Source organism: Mastigoproctus giganteus, chromosome 4, assembly GCF_048544385.1.
Source record: "Mastigoproctus giganteus isolate SK-2022 chromosome 4, ASM4854438v1, whole genome shotgun sequence".
Classification (NCBI taxonomy): domain Eukaryota; kingdom Metazoa; phylum Arthropoda; class Arachnida; order Uropygi; family Thelyphonidae; genus Mastigoproctus; species Mastigoproctus giganteus.
Genome location: NC_143578.1, coordinates 89,280,228 through 89,299,925, shown reverse-complemented (window position 1 = coordinate 89,299,925; position 19,698 = coordinate 89,280,228). Strand labels below are relative to the sequence as shown.

Genomic DNA, 19,698 nt, shown 5'->3' with positions numbered 1-19,698 from the left:
TGAATTTTCACAATTCTCACAAAGAATCTTTTAATTTTGTTAAAGTTTCATTTTTGCTGATATGGCTAATTGTACAGCATATTTGTTTTTTCTCTCTCTCTCTCTCTCATAATGAGCATGTATATGTGGCTACTTAAAGGAAAGTCTCCATCGGGAAATCGCACATTTTGTATTGTTAGTGATCAGTGTATTTTTGTTTTAGTGTGTTACTTGTGCACCCAATAATGGTGATTTAAGGGTACATTAATTCCACATGCATTTCTTGGGGAAGAAGAGAGAAATGTAAAATTTAAAAGGTAGTTTCAAAAAAATGTGCATTCATTAGTTCCATTCAATTTCATTATAACAATGACAGCATTTTAATGGCCAAATGATGCAAGGGAGGTGGCTTTTTCTGTATTTGCTAAAAAAAAAAAAAAAAACACTATCATCCTCATCAAAAAGTATCTGTCCAACCAGCATAGTCTTCACATCTCTATCTGATGACTATGCTGGTCCCTATCATTATTGAAGCTGCATATATCAAATATCTAGAACCAGGGTCTCACATCTGGTGAGTTGGGCTTGGCACACCCAGTGTCCTGAGCTGAATATCATCATTCTTCTCTCTCTTTCTCTCAGGGTAACTTGGAAATTTTTTTTTTTTTTTGGCTGGTGCAGCATAAGCCTCAGGCTTCCTTGCACCATATAGCTAATAATAAATCTATTAGTTATCTGGTGAATTTTTTATAAATTGGTTTTATATCCTAGTGTACAAAGTATGTATTAAATCTAGTACTCTTCTTCTACAAGAAGATACAGTTCCTAGAACACTAAATGTCTGAGTATTAAGTTAGAACAGAGGATATGGATTTGACTAAACGTTTTAAATAATGGTTTGAAACTAGTTTCTGATGACCTGAGTAATAATCACTTGTACAAGTGAAAGAACTTGATCTACAGCCTTTATAGGTTGATCTGTGTACTCTCATAGTATCAGAACAGGTATGTATAATTGCTGATTCACTGCCTTTCTGGGCTCCCAGAGGCTTTTTTTTTTTTTTGTCTCATAACCTGAGACTATACAAGTCCTAAGTACTGGCCCATCTTCCTGTGGTGCGGACGAGTACTCAAGAACAGTATTCCAGGAAATTGCTGCTTCTGGGTAGCCAAGTGGCCAGAACATCATGATGTAACACATGCAGACAGTTTACTACACTACACACATATCTGGCCCTTTTTGCAGTCTGTTGCAACAAAGTAGATTTAAACAAACATTCTAGGTGCTAGCCCTACAAGTCCATGTGTCCAATTCAACTGAACCCTACCAAACTATCAATTTTATGACTGTTGCAGGCAATTCACTCCATTGATCCACAATACACTGCCCAAAAGTAAACTTAAGAGAGAAAGAGCCAGGGGACAAAATAACTTTATGGATTCCTCTCAGGGGCTTATGCACCTCTATCAGGTCCTCACCCCAAGCTGCAGACTTTGCAGTCTGCATCCTCTCCAGTTACCCTTTTCTGAACTCCTAGAAGTTCTGTCTTCTGTACCCAAAAATAATATTCCAAATGTCTCACCATTGTCTTACACAAATGGACAATGATATTCCCTTCCCCACTTGCAAAGGTCCTGTATATCACAGACAAGACACAGCGTGCGTCCCCAACTTCCTGTTTTACACTGCATGGAAAATTTCATGTCTGATTGAACCACAACCCCAGATTATTTTTCATCCTGGACCACTTTAAGCTTCGCTCCCCCAGCTTGTAATGCCTGAATTTCTCCTCACCAGGTGCAAAAAATTACATTTAGAAGCAAATGGCCCAGTTTTGGTTGTCCATATCCCTCTTATCTTTAAACAATCAGCAAACTTTAACAACTTCCTTATCAATGTCATTAATTAAAAAAGAGAACTGGCCCAACACTAGCTGAGGCACCCTGCTTGCTACACTCGTCCACCCTGAGTTAGGTCCATCTGTGACTACCTTCTGTCTCCTATCTTTTAGGCAGTCATTGCATGTCATATACTGGCTACCTGGATTTATACCTGACCCAGATTTTGGACCTTTCCCCACTTTTATATGATTAGAAGGATATAATTTTGTAAATAATCTCTTTTGACATAATCATACAAAGAATCTTGCCATTAATCTTAATTTCTTTCAGTTTATATAATAGGGAACTATATTGAAAGCTTTGCTGAAGTCAAGGTAAATAATATCAAAGTTGCCTCTTGCATCCAATTCAGTTAATTAAATTATTATGACTGTGTAATAAATTAACTGAGGTGGTCTGGTACGACTTCCCTTTCACGGACCCATGCCCATGTTCATCAAGGATACTATTCCTATTGAAGCAATCCCACTGTATCCTTAATCAGAGGCACTATGACCTTGACCACCATTGAGGTCAAACCCATCTGCACATCACACTCCTTGGACTGGGAAGATACTGCCTTGAAAGTATATTTGCCCAAAATATACTTCAACCTATTACAGTCCCATGTCTTGAAATTGAAGCAATCCTCTTTTCCCTTGACCACAGCAACCTCTTTGGACACTACCCATTTTTATATACCTTATATTAAGTCATTGGTTCTGTCATCAAATCTGCCAATTGCTTTTTCAGTCACTTCTAATAGAGATAGAAAGCTGAAATTTTGTACATATTCCTAATTCACATGACAATGCATTCTATCAAAATTTGAGCTAAATCACATGGTGCAGCCATTGCATGTCATGTATTGCCTACCTGGATTTATACCTGACCCGGATTTTGGATCTTTTCCCCACTTTTATGTGATTAGAAGGGCGTAATTTTGTAAACAATCTCTTTTGACGTAATCATACTTTATTTATAAAAAATGTATGAAAATTTCTATTCACTAAAAAAATAATAAATAAGAAAATAATCAAGTTTTTCAAAAATATACCTTTACACTTGCAACTTAAAATGTCTGATTTTAAAAAACAGTAATGGCCACACCTCATATTTTATCGGAATTAAGGTATATTTTTGAAAAACTTGTTTTTTATATGACATTGAGGTCACTACCTACTATTGGTTCCTGAATTGTAAAATTTTGGATGCAGTTTGATCCTTGTTAACACTGGAATTGGTTTTGGCAGTCGTTTTAAACTAGACAAGCTGTTCACATGTAAAATACAATTTAGACTTCAAATTTCATTATAGATTTATTTCAAATTATCTGTACTAAAATGCATATAACTGTATCATTAGGGAATATAGTGACTTTGAAATACATCACATTGAATAATCTGATATTAAATTAATGAGGATATATTTACTAGGTGTCAAAAATGCAATGCAATATCATTAGAAGAGCACTTTGTGCTATTTACTGATAAAAAAAAACAATACTGCAGCCATGACTAATGTTTATGCAGCAAGTTGTAGATAAATATTGAAAAGATTAGAATAACAAGTCACTAGATGTTGTCAGCGATAGTTGATGCATCTCTGGGACATCTGCCAGCTTGTTATTTGTGTTTCCTTCAAGTCATCTCTCTCTACACCCATTCTCCGTTTTTTAAACTCTGCCTTTTCATTTATTCCTACTATATCTATTCTCTATAAGGATTTCACAAACTTTATATAACTGGAGAACAGTTTTTTTCCCCCAGTACATTTTTGCAGCCCAAAAATATAAATCCATATAAACAATATTAAAAAATAAGAGTTTTTCACTCTTTATTTAATCTTTTAAATAAGTTATTTATTGTGTGTTCATTTTGTAGCTCACTTAACTAAGAAGAAGAGTAATGTGAATGGTGGTGTTTAACATCACATAACAACTGAGTTTGGAATAGAACTATCAATGGATTCTGGCTGGTTGGAATAAAGAGCAGAATGGAAATCATTTTCGTGGGAATATCTGTGAAGCAGCAGCAGCCTTCTTTAGTTAGCACCCATTTACCTATGGCAGGTAAGGGGTGCTAACTGAATATTGAAAAAAATATATAAAATAACAAAACTTAAATACCAGAAAATGTGTAACATCCTGCAGACTTTTGGAACATGCATGTAATAGATTTCAATATACCTCAAAAAAGATGCAGTTACGTCAAATTATGTACAAATTGATGAAAATCTAATATTAAGAGTTACAGATAAATATCAGAGTCAGGAATAACAAGTCACTACATGCATCAGAGATGGTTGATCATGTAACTTTTGTAAAAACAGGATACATGTTTACTTTTGCAATTGGCAAATATGAGTTCCATATTTTCCTTTATAAACGAACCAGAAATCACTGAGTGTTCTTGAACTTCAGTAGCTTGAATTATTCTGAATGAAAAAAAAAAAAAAAAAAAAAAAAACTCTGGACAGACAGATTAAGAAACCGCATTAGAATTTTCAAGAAAATGAATTTAATGATGGGTGTTACCTCCACCAAAATTCTTTCATTAACTGTCTGTGGCTCGTGCCTTAAATGGAACAAAAGTCTGTAAGACTTTTGTTCATTCTTAAATAAGTGTAAGACATTTTTAATTATAATTTTTTTTTTTGCCAAAGTTAAAACTTCTGTTAACTATGATTTAAAATTCAGTTTCAAAATATCAAACGAAAATAAATGAGAGAAACCAATAATAATGTTGTCATGGTATTTCTTACAGAGGGAATAAAAATTTCAGTCACTCTTCTCTCAAAAGGAAACACAGATGGTCATGTGGCATCTGCCAGCTGCCACAGCTGTTTATGCAGGGTCGGATTTACACATGTGCTAAACAAGCTACAGCTTAGGGCCTCACATTACAAGGGGCCTCGTTCCATCTTAAAAAATCCTTTTTTAAATATTGTCACAGGTAAGAGAGGAGGGCCTCATACCTGTTATAGCTTAGAGCCCCAACAAGTTTAAATCTGGCCCCATGTTTGTGTTTAATTTGAAACCAAATATCAAAGAATACCAAATATGGAAGATTAGACAGTTCTTTCCCTCGCTGATGCCAGGTTAGGAGTAAAGTACAAGACACGGATGATATCACAAGCCTGACATGTTAAAACCAAACAAAAAATAAATTTATTGTTATTCATAGTGTAGTATATCAAAACAATGTGTTCTTGTAAACGCTTCTCTGCCTATGTGGCTGTCCTGGATTATAAACAAAAATATTAAATTTAAAATACTGTATAATTATTTAAAGAATATTGGTGAAGAAAAGTACGAAGATTTGATTTATTTCCAAAGTTTTCTTTTATGTAAATATTTAAATTCAAGTTGTTAAAAATAGGACTGAAAACTGCACAATATCAACTGAATGTATTTTCTACTCAATTAGAACCAAGGAATCCATTAAAATCTGGTGCAATAAAACTGATATGATTAGCAAATAAACTGCATCAAAACTTACCAGTGCTAGAACCAATAATAGATACTAACCACAATGCCATAAAATAAGTAAGCCACAATTTTCATTTTCCACAGAGAAGCTATAGTGGATTGAGGTATTTCTTGGATTCAGTTAACTGAAGAGATAACTAAAAACTGTGGGATAACAAGTTCACAGAAGTATTCAGAGAATTTACCTTGAAGCCACAAATGGCCTTGTTCTAGTGGACAAGTTCCACAAAATGGATGGCAAGATGTTAAGGGTTCAATTGAGCAAAAGAAAAAACATCAGACAGTTACAGACTAACATGAGGATCATAAGCATGTATATAACAAGACCACAGATGAGAGATACAACAGCTGAAAGCTGAATATGAGAAATTGCTCAAAGAGAACTATGGGGTCAAGTTATATTCTTAACATGAACATAGAAAAAAGTCAATCAGATAGGTTCCTTACTTGACAAAGTGGAAGGATATCAGGAGAAGTGGCAGATGAATTTAATAGGTATTTTGCAATGATATTACAGTTGAAAGCCATGGGGTAAAAGTGACAAGGAGTCAGATCGTCATAAGTGATATAACTCAACTATCAGAAGTCTTCATCAGATTAAGTAAATACAGACACTGTCAAGTGTATTTACTAAGTGGCAGATTACTAATGAGTAGTTCAACTCTATCCTTCAGCATTTACAAGTTTCCAATACAGTTTCTTTAAAGAAATAAGGGTAACTATATTCATTAATGAGTACTAGTACATATCATAACACCAGGGTCATTCTTTATGTGCATTTCCTCAGTGACATAAGGAGTTAGCTGAATGGAAAATTTAACATTATGGTGATCCACTGAACTGCTAAGGTAAAATTAGGCCTTTCACAGAAAATGATATCTTCAAATTGTATGAGGAGGTGAGCTATCATATCTGTTATCCACTTGCAGAAATGCAAGCAATAGGCAGTGTTATTTGGTATTAACTCTTGAAAACCTTGTACAGGGAAAAACAATGCAGTTTCAGGATTAATCATACAGTAACATGGCTGCAGCAGCATGTCACTGTACTATGGCTTTTGGCAGATTCTGTAGAAAATGACTAGAGCTTGCTGTGTATGTTAATAACCCTGCTAGGGCTAGTCCTCAAGTTTAGGGGACCCAGGTACAAGAATTAAAGTTTGGTCCTGGGTGTTTGTACTCCCCTCCCCAAAGGACCAACCCTAGCCTCACTGTTGTGTGTACTAGTTTAGGATATTCCATGTTTCTGATCTGTAACAGAACCAGTTTTGTTTAGTCTTTATAGTACAGGCAATTCTCGTTTTACAAGTTCTTTTTTTCAAGTATCAACAAAATCGAAAATATGAACATTAATTGCAATAAATAAATGCTAAACCTTCATAAATATGAAATTTCAAGTCACGCACGTAGCTATACAATACTAAAGTATTACTGTAGTATTGTATAGCTAGGTGTGCGTCCTTTGTTTGTTCAGGCAAATGAGAGCTCTGACTTTACATAACATAAAGCAGTTACCATGCTGATGTTACAGAGTGGCTGTGTTGCTCTTCATTTTTGCTGTCTTGTATTATTTTAAATTTATCCTGCTTATTGATACTGTACAGTATGCCAAAACAAAGTAATACTACAGAGAATGATATTAATAAAAAGAAACAGCGAAAAGGAATAACATTGGAAACAAAATATGAGATTGTAAGCAGTCTTGATGCTAAGAAAGCTCCAGGTCCTGATGGTATTTCTCCACGTTCTCAAAACCTGTGCTCCTGAACTTATTCCTGTTCTTTGCCGCCTTTTTTCACTTTCTTATTCCAAAGGTGTTTTTCCTTCTGCTTGGAAATTTGCTCACATCCAGCCAGTTCCTAAAAAGGGTGACAAATTCCTCCCATCCAATTATCGTACCATTGCAATTACTTCTACTCTTTCTAAAGTAATGCAGAAATCAATTAACCGCCAACTCTTAAACTACCTCGAAACCTTCTGTCTGATCAACGATCGCCGGTATGGATTCTGTCAGTGTTGATCCACTGGTGATATTCTGGCTTATATTACCCATTTATGGATAAATTCAATGGAAAAGTTCGTGAAACACAAGCAGTTGCTCTTGACATCTCAAAGGCTTTCGATCGTGTTTGGCATAAAGGTCTTCTGAACAAGCTTCCATCTTATGGTTTGCCAACTGTTTTTTGTAATTGGTTATCCTGTTTTCTCTCCAATGGCTCACTGAGGGTGATGGTAGATGGCTCTCTGTCTTCTAACTTCTCCACTAATGCTGGTGTCCCCCAAGGTTCAGTTCTTTCCCCCACTCTTTTCCTCTTGTATATTAATGACCTTCTTTCATTGACTGGAAATCCTATCCATAGTTTTGCCAATGATAGCACATTGCATTCTACTTTCCATTTTGAGAAAACTTCCCTGCTCAATCAGCTTCAACTTCTCGAATATCTGCTACCAATTCCTTAAATGCCGATCTCCAGGTAATTTTCCAGTGGGGCAAAGACAACTTAGTTGATTTCAATCCTTCTAAAACTCAGTCTTGTCTTATATCTCGCAAAAAGGATTCTTCTGCTCCTATGCCTATTTTTGGCGACACTCAGATTTCTAGGCAAAATGATATATCTCTTTTGAGGATTACCATGACTTCTAATTTCTCTTGGCACAAGCACATTACAAATATTGCTTCCTCTGCGTCTAAAACTTGGTTTTCTCTTTCGCTCTTGGCGTTACTTTTCTTCCAAACAGCTGTTCACTCTGTACAAATTACAGATCCGCCCTACCATTGAATATTGTTCCCACATCTGGGACGGTGACCCCAATACTTCTCTCAGGCTTCTAGATTCCATTCAGAAGAGGGTAGTTAGGTTAATTAATGATTCATCTCTAACAGAGTCCCTCCACTCGCTGTCTCATAGATGTACTGTTTCTGCTGGATGCCTTTTCTACATACTTCCATGGGTACTGTTCTTCTGAATTGGCTTCTATAATTCCTGCTCTCTCTCTCTCTCTTTCAAAACAGTCTGAACATGTGCTGCCAACATCCATTTATTGTCCAACTTCACACTCACAGAACCAACTTTTCATCCTCTTCCTTTATTCATTCAACTGCCGTTTTCTGGAACAACCTTCCTTCATACGTATTTCCTGAAAATTACAGTCTACAGAAGTTTAAGTCCAATGTCAACAAATCTTCTTTCGTCTTCTCAACTTCCAACCCAAGCATGGTACTAAGTACTATAGGTTCTAATACCTTTCGTGTTTGGGGTTTTCATAAAAAAAAAAAAAAAAAGAATGTGATCTCATTATTCTTCATCATCATTGACTGATGATGATGAAGAATAAACATTCCTTTAACATCTGTATGACCATAGAGCACTTTAGGGCTATAAGCCTCGGGTTATGAAATAGTTAACTGACGTGTAAAGTGCAAGTGCATCATTTCTACATGCAGCCCCGCATGTAGAAATGATGCACTTGCACTAACTTACAAATTTGTATGACAAATAATTTCTTTATTATTATAATTTGTTTGATTTTAAAGGCTGTTTTCATTTCTTTGTATAAATTAATCATTGTTTAAGCATAAACTACTGTTTTGTTGACCTTTATTTAACATTACTATGATCAAATTTCATTGTTGAGAACATAACCTCTGTTTTTAACACTACATCTATGGGAAATGAATTTTCACTTTATGAGTTTTCACCTTATGAGTGCACGTGCTAGGAACGAATTAAGTTGAGAACTACCTGTATTTTACCAATGGAAGATCGGCTCATCTTTTTCCTGGATTCTTCTATGAAATTTAGTTCAGGGCCTCTTTCTTGCTTATTCCAGCTATGTGCAGCAATCCTAATTCAACCTTCTCTTTAGGGGTACATATCACAATTTAGACTTGCAAAAGATGAAAAAAACTTAAAACTCTCTGATGCTGGAATTTTTTAATACCCTTTACAATGTGATATATGTACATCACACACATATATTACATACAGAAGATACAATATATTAATAAATATACATGGTGAATATCACTTTATTAGTACACTTAACCTAATACCAAATTGGTTCCCCTCTAGCCATCAGAACATATGATTAATCATGGTATGGACTCAACATCATGGTGTCAAAAGTGTATTACAGAGATGCTGATCCATGTTGACTTAAATTGGTGGTTGACGACCTTTTTCTACAGCAGGTCACATCTTGTTTTGCGAATTTTTTTGATGGGTCATAACAGTTGATTGGTAATGAAAACTGTATACTGTGGATAATGCAGATTTAATTAATAAATAAATAACATTCACGAATCTCTTATTTTTAAATTCAATTCTAAATTTATTTAACTACTTATATTAATAATATTTAATGATACATTTTTAAATATAATTTTTAGTAATGAATTGTAAGAATTTTTAATAGATTCCTTCCTTGATGATGAATTTCTTTAGAAAGGTTTAATTTGAGAAAATATTTGTTTGCACATATCAGAAGAACCAAATGCAGATAAAATGGCAATTGAAATTTCGGGCATTGCATGCATATCAATATATCATAAACTCAGGAATGCAACCTGCTGCCACATACTACAACCATGCTTGCAAGGCACTTGAATTGAAATTGTGTTGCAGATTTTTAATTTTTTTAAATGAATTAAAATGTTCAGCTATCACTGTGTTGTGTTGTGTTGTGTACCATTTTAATTTGAAAGGTTTTATTTTACGAGTCAACCAAATCATGCTGGCGAGTCAGGTTGGTGATGCTGACTTAAATGCTTCCCACATTTGTAAATTGAACGGTTGCAGATATCTACTCTTAAGAGCTCATTCTACATCAAATGTAAGCACTTAGCTGAATTGAGATCTGATGACAGGAGGTCACTGCAGTAAGCTGAATTCACTCTTATGCTTCTGGAACCAGTTTTATATAATCTGGCTTTGTGACGTGGCACATTAGAACCAATTGTAGATAGGTACGCTGCGGCCGTGAAGAGTGTGCTTGGATGGAAACTATTTCTAGATCACCTGTTGCTTTCCTAATATCAAGAGGCCTAATGTACACCACAAAAACCCTCCCTACATCATTACAACAGCCTACATTATTGTAACACCTGGAAAGATGGGTCTGCGGACTTGTGCTGTTTTTGCCATATTCTGCTCCTCCCATCAACGGGAACCTAGATTTATCAAACCAGGTAACATTTTTTTCAATCCTCCAGTGTTGGCGTTCCTGAGCCCACTGTAACCCTACAGTTATAGTGGGCTTAGCAAAAAATAGTCTTGTTTTTGGCTGGCAGAAATGGAACCCAGTTTGTTCATCTGTGATGCATTGTCACTGAAAAGTACAATGAGTAATACATTCTGAAGTGCCTCTTTGGTTATCACCGACCTCTTGCATCAAGAAGCTGTTTCTAACCACAGGGTTGCAGTTTGCAAGATACTTATATATTGGCATTCTAAGTCACTTAAATCTTTTGTCTTACTCATTCTCACACTGAATTGTACACATACAGCATCCCTACATATTTGTCCACCTGCTTTATATTGCACAGTATGAACATATGATGCTGTTACTGAAGGAGCACTCAGTTTTATGAAAAGGGCCACTGAGTGCACTATACATATAATAACACAAAGGTAGTGTACCTTTTAACCTTTTTAATTCAAAAGGTTTTATTTTACGGCAAGTTCAATCCATTCATTTCGCCATAACTTAGCAATTCCATTATATTTCCCTTCATTCTAGTGTACATTATATGTCAAAAGTTCTTGCTTTATACACTGTCTTATTTTGTTCCCTTACAAAATTTATTTAGATTTTTTTTTCTTAAATTTCTCAAATTATTTTCAATAAGCAATGTTTTCAAAAAAATGTGATTAGCATTTAACACTTAACTAAAAAATTAATATACATGTATGTTCCTATGCTTCAACGCATAATACTGAAACAAAAACAAAGAAGAGTGGGGGGATTTTTTTTAAATTTATTGTACACTGATATATAAAACTATACTTATTTATATCATCAAAGCACTTCAAAGGGTTAACTGATATGGTTCAGGTGTTGGTAGTGGTTTTTTATGCTCCAGCATTACTAACAGAGGTGGTGGTGGATGAATCTTTCTTCCACAGTATCCATCTTTTCGATGCCACAATCCTGATCGTGGTCTTTTCCCCAGCCAACGATTTCTTTGGGCACTTCCTATGGGTCTCTTACCGTGGCCTACATCAGATACTCGTCCCACAACAGCCATACACTTTTCACTTAAAGACACTTCTTGTTTAGATGGCAACTGTATAATACACCGATCCTTAACTTTCCTTATCAATTGTGCACTTGTAAAAGCAGCACGACAATAACTTCCTCCTTCACCAGGCAACCTCTCTATATTATGAATCTGTGTCCCGATTGGAAGAGCCCCCAAAGGATGAGCATCTCCTTCATTAGGAGAAACTAGAAGAAAATGAGGTAAAACATAAGCTATGTAAGAAATTCAAAACTAATATAACTTTATAGAACATGTTTAAAATATCTTTCATCAGAGTTTATGACAACATACAGCATTCCTACTAATCTCAAAATGTCAACTAATCTAGAAAAGCATATAAAAGTAGACTTTCCTTTAGACAGTATTGTATAAAATATGTATTATAATCTGTAACATAAAACAATAAACACAGAAACAACCAGCAAATATCCCTTCAGGGCAGACTTATTTAAAGAATGCTAAAACTATCAGCAGCATTTGGTTATGGCACAAATCTTATTGGTTGAAGGAGCTGTCCCTACATGATAATGATAGCTCGGCTGTTTACATTTGGCTTTCATTATGATAGTGCAGGAACAGTCACCTGAGGAGTATCATGCTTTCATTATGCAAAGCATTTTATACAGGGTGTCTCAAAAATATTGGTACAAACGTTTAGTGGAGGTAGGTAACATCTAAAGGAATATGAATCGCATAGGAACCCATAACCGGAAACGTCATCACCGTAAGTCAGTACACTGCGCTGTTCATCAGTTCGCGAGAGGGAAAATTTCTGGTTTACTAATTCAAGCAGTAGTCGCTGCACGAAAAGCATGCATCGATATACTATGAGCTGGCAGACATTCACCTAGTGTATGGATTAGCAGAGGGCCCACACGGTATGTGGCACAACATCGCTTTGCAATAAATGTGTGGGCAGGTATGGTCGGTGACTGCTTAGTTGGCCCATATATGTTACCATCCCGCATGAACTACGCTAAATATTGGATCTTTCTTGAACAAGTTCTAACAAATGTGAGACGCAACATTTGGTTTCAACGGCCCTGGAGGGATTGTGCAAGGCTCAAGGGGTAGAATTTTTTTCAGCCTGGACTGTACTTGTTAACAGGAGAGATTGCTTCTACAGGGATGGGATACACTTAAATAGAAAGGGTGCAAGAATTTTTGCTGATGCTGTCGAGGCAGTGTTAGGTGGGTCGGAAAACTGCTAGTTGGGGGGGATACAAGGACTAATAGATTAACAGTAGCCACTGGCAGAGGTGGAAGTGATTCTTGCAGTGCTTCTATTCAAATGAGCAGAAGTCTGAAAAACAAGATGCAGGATATTTCAGAGACTGCTGGTAGTCATTGCGTTACAAGTAAACACATGGGTTGTGTTAGGGTAGCTAAGAATAGAAACAGGTGCATGTATACCTGCGTGTACACCAATGCTAGGAGTTTGGTAAATAAATTTGATGAATTTGAGGTATTGCTCAAAACATCAAAGGCAGATATTGTTGGGATATCAGAGACGTGGTGTCACACAGATATAAGTAATGCGGAACTGGAATTTGGGGAATACAATGTATATAGAAAGGACAGGAGGGGAGGAGGGGTTATGCTATTAATTAAGAAACACATAAAGTCAAAGGAAGTGAAGCCAGTTGACATCGATGGACAGGGCAGTGTCGAGTCAGTTTGGTGTGACTTAAGCATAGGGAAATCAAAATTGAGAGTAGGAGTGTGCTATAGGCCTAATGACTCTGATGAGTATAATAATATATTGTACAGGGAAATAGAGTGGGCCAGTAAATCAGAGAGTCTTATAATGGGGGATTTTAATTTCCCAGATATTGACTGGAATTTGTGGATTGGTCACTCGCACACTAGCAAGGCTTTTGTGGATTTATTGGATGATTGTTTTCTACATCAGCATGTTTGTGAGGCAACAAGAGGGAGCAATACTCTTGATCTGATTATCAGTAGTGATTCTTCATGCATTAAGAACCTGCAGATAAATGAACCACTAGGTGGCAGTGATCACAGTGTGTTGAAGTGGGATTTACTCAAGGAGGTAACTACCATCAGAGGTAAAGGGAAGGGCTTTTGTTTTCGTAAAGGCGACTATGATGGTCTGAGACAGTATTTAAATTCTATACAGTGGGACCAACTGATGATGTTACCAACAGCAAACTCAAAATGGGAAGCATTCAAGGAACTAATCTTGGTGGCTACCAGGCTTTACATACCAACTAAGAAATATTGTTCAAGGTTTAGGCCTAAATGGTTGTCAGATGGACTAATGAGACATGTGGCAGAGAAGAAAAATGCATGGGATACATACAAATTAATGGGTGACATGGAAGCCCATGATAGATATAAGTTGGTCTGTAACCAAGTCACAAAGGAGATTAGGCAGGCAAAGGCAGACTACGAAAAATCCTTGGCAAAGGATGCAAAGAAAAACAGAAAGGAGTTCTTTACATACTTGAACTCGAGAAGGAAAGGGATGAATCAGATTGGTCCACTGGATATTGATGGTTCAACAGTTGAGGATCCTGCTCAGGTGGCTAACAATCTAAACGAGTATTTTGCATCTACATTCACGCATGAGGAGTTATTCAGGAAGGAGAATGATGTAGGTAAAGTAAACATTGGCAGTGAGCTGGATGATTTTGTAATAACCGAGAGGAAAGTGGAGGAGAGATTGTTGAGGATAAACATAAATAAGGCACCTGGGGTGGATGGGATCTATCCAATTATATTAAAGGAGGCAGCAAAGGAAGTATGCAAACCCCTAGCCATAATTATGAGAACTTCTTTGGACTCAGGGGAGGTACCCATAGACTGGAGATGTGCAAATGTAACCCCAATTCACAAAGGAGGATCAAAGGCTGACACAAGTAATTATAGACCTGTTAGTTTAACTTCTGTTCCAGGTAAATTAATGGAGGCACTGGTTAAAGAAGCACTGCAGGATCATCTAGACAAGAATTCAGTTATAGCTCAGACGCAGCATGGTTTTGTTAAGGGCAGGTCTTGCCTGACCAATTTGATTGGATACTATGATGTAGTCACAAAAGAACTGGATGCAGGGAATAACTTTGATATTATATATTTGGATCTTAGAAAGGCTTTTGATACTGTTGCGCATGGAAGACTGCTGCACAAATTGGAGCAGTGTGGCATTGGAGGCAAATTGCTGCTATGGATAAGGGGATGGTTGAGTGGCAGAAGACAGAGAGTGGTAATCAATGGACACTGCTCAACGTGGACTAATGTTATTAGTGGAGTTCCTCAAGGTTCAGTGTTGGGTCCATTGTTGTTTTCGGTGTTTATGAATGATATTGATGATGGGATATCAAGTTTAATGTCTAAGTTTGCAGATGATACAAAGGTTGGCAGGGTCGTTAAGGACACTACTGACGCTATGCTGCTGCAACAGGATCTGGAAAGGTTGAACAGATGGGCTGAGAGGTGGCAAATGAAGTTTAACATTGACAAATGTAAAGTACTACATATGGGTAACAGTAACCCCAGAGCAATGTATCAACTCTGCGGTACTACACTGACAGTGGTGGAGAATGAAAAGGACCTGGGGGTAATTGTGCAGGCAGATATGAAGTTCTCTGAGCAGTGCAGACGAGCTGCAAGAGTAGCTCATGGTGTCTTGTCAATGATATACAGGAATTTTTCTAGCAGGGATAAGGAGGTGATTATTCCCTTGTATAAGGCAATGGTTAGGCCACATCTTGAGTACTGTATACAGGTCTGGAGGCCTCATTTCAAGAAGGATGTAGAGCTGCTGGAACGGGTACAGAGAAGGGCAACAAGATTAGTAAATGGAACAAAGGGTTGCTCTTACGAAGAAAGGCTTAAGTTTTGCAAATTACAGAGTCTGGAGACTAGGCACCGGCGAGGTGATCTGATAGAGGTGTATAAGGCTTTGAATGGTTTGAGCATGCTCAATGCCAATGGGATTCTTCATCTTTCTCAGAATAATCACCTCAGAGGGCATAAATTCAAATCGAGGAAGGACGGATGTCGGATAGATGTGCGGAAATTTGCCTTTGGCCAGCGGGTGGTTGGTTGGTGGAACCGACTTCCATCACTTGTTGTTGAAGTTGATAGCCTAAACAAATTTAAAGCTCAACTGGACAGGTATTTCGAACGAACGGAGGGGTGAAATGGGAGAGGGTTTTTTTTTTTTTTTTTTTTGGCTGATGCTGAATAAGCTTGCTTTCTTGCATCATATGCCTCTACTAATGCTAATGCTAATGCTGGGGCGCCTGCCCATTATGAAAGGTGTGTTCATGACCATTTGAACAGGCGTTTTCGGCGTCGATGGATTGGCTGTGGTGGACCCGTTGCCTGGCCCCAACGCTCACCTGATTTATCGAGCCTTGATTTCTTTCTGTGGGTGGGGGGGACCTGTGGAGACAGAAATGGATCTCGTGGCGAGACTCGTCTGCACTGCTACTACTGTCAAAGAAACTCCAGGTGTGTTCGATCATATCCGCCAATTCATGCTGCGTCGGTGTCACGCATGCATCGCTTCTCATGGTGGAACCTTTGAGCATCTGTTGTAACATCACGAAATGCATCCATCTCGTACTCCATTGTTAATATTATGTAAAATAAATGTTTGCCACTAATTACTGTCTTGTGTCATTTCTGCTTCTTGTGCCTTTGATACTACTTTCCCGTGACGTTTCCGGTTATGGGTTCCTATGCAATTCACATTCCTTTACATGTTACCTACCTCCTCTTATCGTTTGTACCAATATTTTTGAGACACCCTGTATAACTGATAGTGAGAATTTGCAATTGGTTTTGTTGTGATTTTTTTATGACTACATAATATGTATCAGTTTTTGGACAAAAACTGATGCATATCATAAAAGTAATAAAGTAGCTGTATGTAGTATTTTCAGTACTTGAATATGATCCAAAAAAAAAGTAAATTATAAACTGCAACAGATGCTGAAAATTTTTTTAATGTTATTGTCACTGCAGGTACAACCATTAAATTGAGTAAGCAATATATTTAAAAAAAAATGTTATAAGAGATCCTGCAGTAATGTACACAGATACTGAATAGTTTAAGAGCAATATAAGATAACCTGGAACAGTTAGAAAGTGACAAAAAAAAGCTCTCAAGCACACAAAGCATAAAGGGTGTTTCTATTAAAAGACACTAGGGGTAATCTTGTTTACCATTAGTTTAGACTATTTCCCATGTGGACCTTTTTCATCATTTTTTAAACTGAAATTTTTGAATTTGACGTTAAAATCTAATCTAATCAACTGCTTCTCATCCTCAGTTATTCTAAAAATATCAGAATACTACTGAAATAAATGTAAATTGAATTTATCTCAAGGGAAAAAAAATAATAATACAAGCGTTGTAGTATGAGGAGACATGGCACAACAGTAATCATGCAGCTAAGTGCACCGAAATGCAAACAATCATTGTATTTCTTTCTTTTTTTTTTTCCCTTCAAAGAAAATATGTTTATACCAGAAGTACGCCAATAACATTTTTAGACCAAACTGATAATAACAGGAAACAGCTTTTCCATTGAGATAAAAAGCAGCTGATTAAGCAAAATTTTAATTTATCACCAAACCCAAAATTTAGATGCAAATATGACAAAAAATACAAAGAAAAAACCAAATCAGCTTGGATGCTTACATTATACAGTGTAGAAGTCATTAACAATTTGGAATAATGAATTTAATGAGCCTTCACATCAATTTTTATAAATGAAAGTCCCTTCACAGCGAGTTTGATTTGATTTGGTAGTTGTTGGCGCATCGGCTTCTGTGGCCATATTGCACCTCCCAAGGTTTTTGCAGTACTTTGATCCAAGCCCGAGGCGGGAATCGAACCCGCGACCTTTGGGTTGCCGGGCAGGTACTTTACCCACTCGGCTAGCCCGGTCGGCTCACAGCGAGTAGAAACTGTGTTAGTGAATGTAAGAACTGTGAAATCAGTGATATGGAAATTACCAAGGCTTTCTTACTATAAAAAATGTTGAGCCTGAAGGCAAGTAAGAACCCCAGGGTAGACTGTACATAACCAGTTAAAGGCAGCAAGGGAATGCATCAAACCATTATAGTTAATCATAAAGGTTAAACTTGGATATATCACCAATCCATGCAGGCCATTCCAAGAATGAAATTGGACAACTACAGACCAGTTAGCCAACCTTCAGTGGGAGGAAAAATCATGGGGGCAATGATTAAATTATGCAATACAGTGCCAAATATGGTATTATCAATAGAACAGAGCACAATTTTGTCGATACCTTTAGTAAACTGTTATGACTGCTACAGGTCAGATGCAGGAAATAACTTTAAAATAATGTTTTAAATGAAACTAATGTTCTGCTGCTGGTACAGAGATAGGCATCACGAGAGCAGAAATGAATACTGTCACAACAGGGGCACAAATCAAGGGCAGCATATAAGCATGAATACTCTGCATCTTAGACGCTGGAAAAATAATTCCTGTAAAAAAGGGAGCAATAACTCAGGCAGCACAAGGAGGAAGCCACACACACATAGAAATAAGTTTATGAATAGAGAACCAATAGTTGTGGCCACCCTAGGACATAAATGGAATCATCCAAGTCAAGTGAAGTGTTATAGGTGTAGCAGATATGGGCATATAGCCAGATTCTGCCGGACCCAGATGGTGGATCAGGGATTTAAGTATGGGAACTCTGACCCCAGAAAATTGTGGAAGATCAAGACAGGTCGATTTTATCCGTGGCGCTCAGAAAATCTTAAACTCGGTCCAATAGAGAGTAAGGATAGGCCAAACATGAAAGGGATTAATTTAGAAAGGCCAGTGTGTGAGAGAAATGATAAGAGATCAAGCTCAGTAATGGAAAGGAAAGAAAAGAAGTGGAAGGAGACTGAAGAAATTGATGTGAAAGGGCGAAAGAAGGGACCCAGACGGCGGATTAGAACAAAAACACTACACGTGGGAACATTAGAAGTAAAGGAGCAAAATAAGGAGAATTCCGGGCAGAAAACGCATAAAGTGGAAGAAAGTGGCAGTGATGAGAATGACAACTTATTAAATGAATCAACAGAGCTGAAAAGAATCGAAGGGCCATGGAAACACAGAGCTGAGGCTTTCAATGGGGAAAGGGCCCTCAAATTGAAAGAGACAAACAGGCTACAGCAAATGTATTTAGGAGCAGCATTTAATGAAAGTATGGGATGGGAATAGTTTTAGTGTAGCCCAAAATATACATTTAATTAATGTACATGTATATAATTGTAAATATTTGTGTATTCCAAAGGGTAATCAGAATTGAGTATAAATCCTTCTGGTGTTAGAAGTTAATGGAGAGCTAATGTATATTAAAGAGATCTATAAATAGATGTAGGTGGTTAAATTCCAGGGAAAGTGATGGAGTATAGAAAAAAAAAAAAAAATTTTTTTTACACAGGTATGAAAATTTTTTTTGGAAAAGGGGCGGCAATTGTAAGATCTGAAAATCTTACAAAAATAAAATATTTTTTTTAAACTTTGGAAGTTAGTTTTCCTTTGATTCTTGCCGTTAATAGGATAAATGGGTAATATATGCAGTTTCAGAAATAAGAATTATTCTGGTAAGAGGTATAAAAATTAAAAGGGTAGTAGGATCGAAAACAGTGCCATTAGCTTTACATCCGTTAAAACTGGGAACTGACGGAGAATACTATGACAAACCCAGCAGGGGGTCCGGCGCTACAAAAACAGCTTAAGGTTTATGAGGAGTCACAGACCGGAAACGTATTCTGAACAACACACACTAGTTTCTAAAAATAGACGCTATGGTAGCCAGTGTCACGTTTTGTGGTTTTTTTTGAGTGCAATAGAGACAAGCTGTTATGAGACAGGAAGAGTTGTTTTGAAGTATTCGGCCGACATCAAAGAACACAACGGATGCCAACAGGTTGTAAAGAAAGGGGTATAGAGAATCACGTGCTACAGGGCAGGATGAACTAGGCCTTCCAACAAATGAAAAGAGAAAAATGAGAAAAAGAAAGGGTGATTGGAAGAAAACACTGTGGGGAGGCGTGGAAAACTCCGGGAGAAAATTGTGGAT

The 19,698-nt window shown here is 37.0% G+C and overlaps 1 protein-coding gene across 1 annotated transcript in view; it reads right to left on the bottom strand.

Annotated features, from left to right (window-relative positions):
* Positions 1–11,288: 11,288 nt before the first annotated feature.
* mRpL2 (mitochondrial ribosomal protein L2) overlaps positions 11,289–19,698 on the bottom strand; it is a 111,918-nt gene continuing 103,508 nt past the window's right edge. The window contains exon 4 of the mRNA XM_090372791.1: positions 11,289–11,796. Within this exon, the coding sequence (XP_090228917.1) occupies positions 11,378–11,796 (419 nt within the window). The 3' untranslated portion in view covers positions 11,289–11,377. The remainder of the gene's footprint in view (positions 11,797–19,698) is intronic.